This window comes from Tupaia chinensis, unplaced genomic scaffold (assembly GCF_000334495.1).
Source record: "Tupaia chinensis unplaced genomic scaffold, TupChi_1.0 Scaffold000492_1, whole genome shotgun sequence".
NCBI lineage: Eukaryota > Metazoa > Chordata > Mammalia > Scandentia > Tupaiidae > Tupaia > Tupaia belangeri.
The window spans coordinates 464,158-464,615 of NW_006160004.1; the positions used below are offsets into that span (position 1 = coordinate 464,158).

At 59.2% G+C, this 458-nt stretch overlaps 1 protein-coding gene across 1 annotated transcript in view; it reads left to right on the forward strand.

Annotated features, from left to right (window-relative positions):
- Positions 1–270: 270 nt before the first annotated feature.
- TFF2 (trefoil factor 2) overlaps positions 271–458 on the forward strand; it is a 3,505-nt gene continuing 3,317 nt past the window's right edge. The window contains exon 1 of the mRNA XM_014590852.2: positions 271–395. Within this exon, the coding sequence (XP_014446338.1) occupies positions 317–395 (79 nt within the window). The 5' untranslated portion in view covers positions 271–316. The remainder of the gene's footprint in view (positions 396–458) is intronic.

Sequence of the window (458 nt, forward strand, 5' to 3'; positions counted from 1 at the left end):
TGGCAGTTTTCCACGCTGGCAGCTTGGCATGACCTGGTCCCTGCCCAGGGCAGGGGAGGCCTCGCTAGTGTGCAGGGAGTGGGGCACGCCTGGTCCGGAAGCCTGGCCTGCACAGGGCATGGCTGTCTTTCACCTCTTCTGTGCCTCTGGGGTGGAGCTATCTCAGCTCCTCCTAACAAAGGATCTGCAGGGTTGGGGCCATGAAGGAGAGGAGAAACGTTATCAAACCTGTTGAACAAACAGAGAGAAGGTTATAAACCCCCCAAGCAGCAGAAACCGTACATTCTGCAGGCCGCTGGGTGCAGCTGAGGCCGACATGGCACCTCGCGGTGTGGGGCTCCTGGCAGCGCTCCTCATCCTGGCGCTGTGTGCCCTGGTCAGGGGCGACAAACCTTGTAAGTCAATGTCTGCAGGTACCAACTTCCCTAGGCTCAGCCTCCTATCCCAGAAACAAGGCA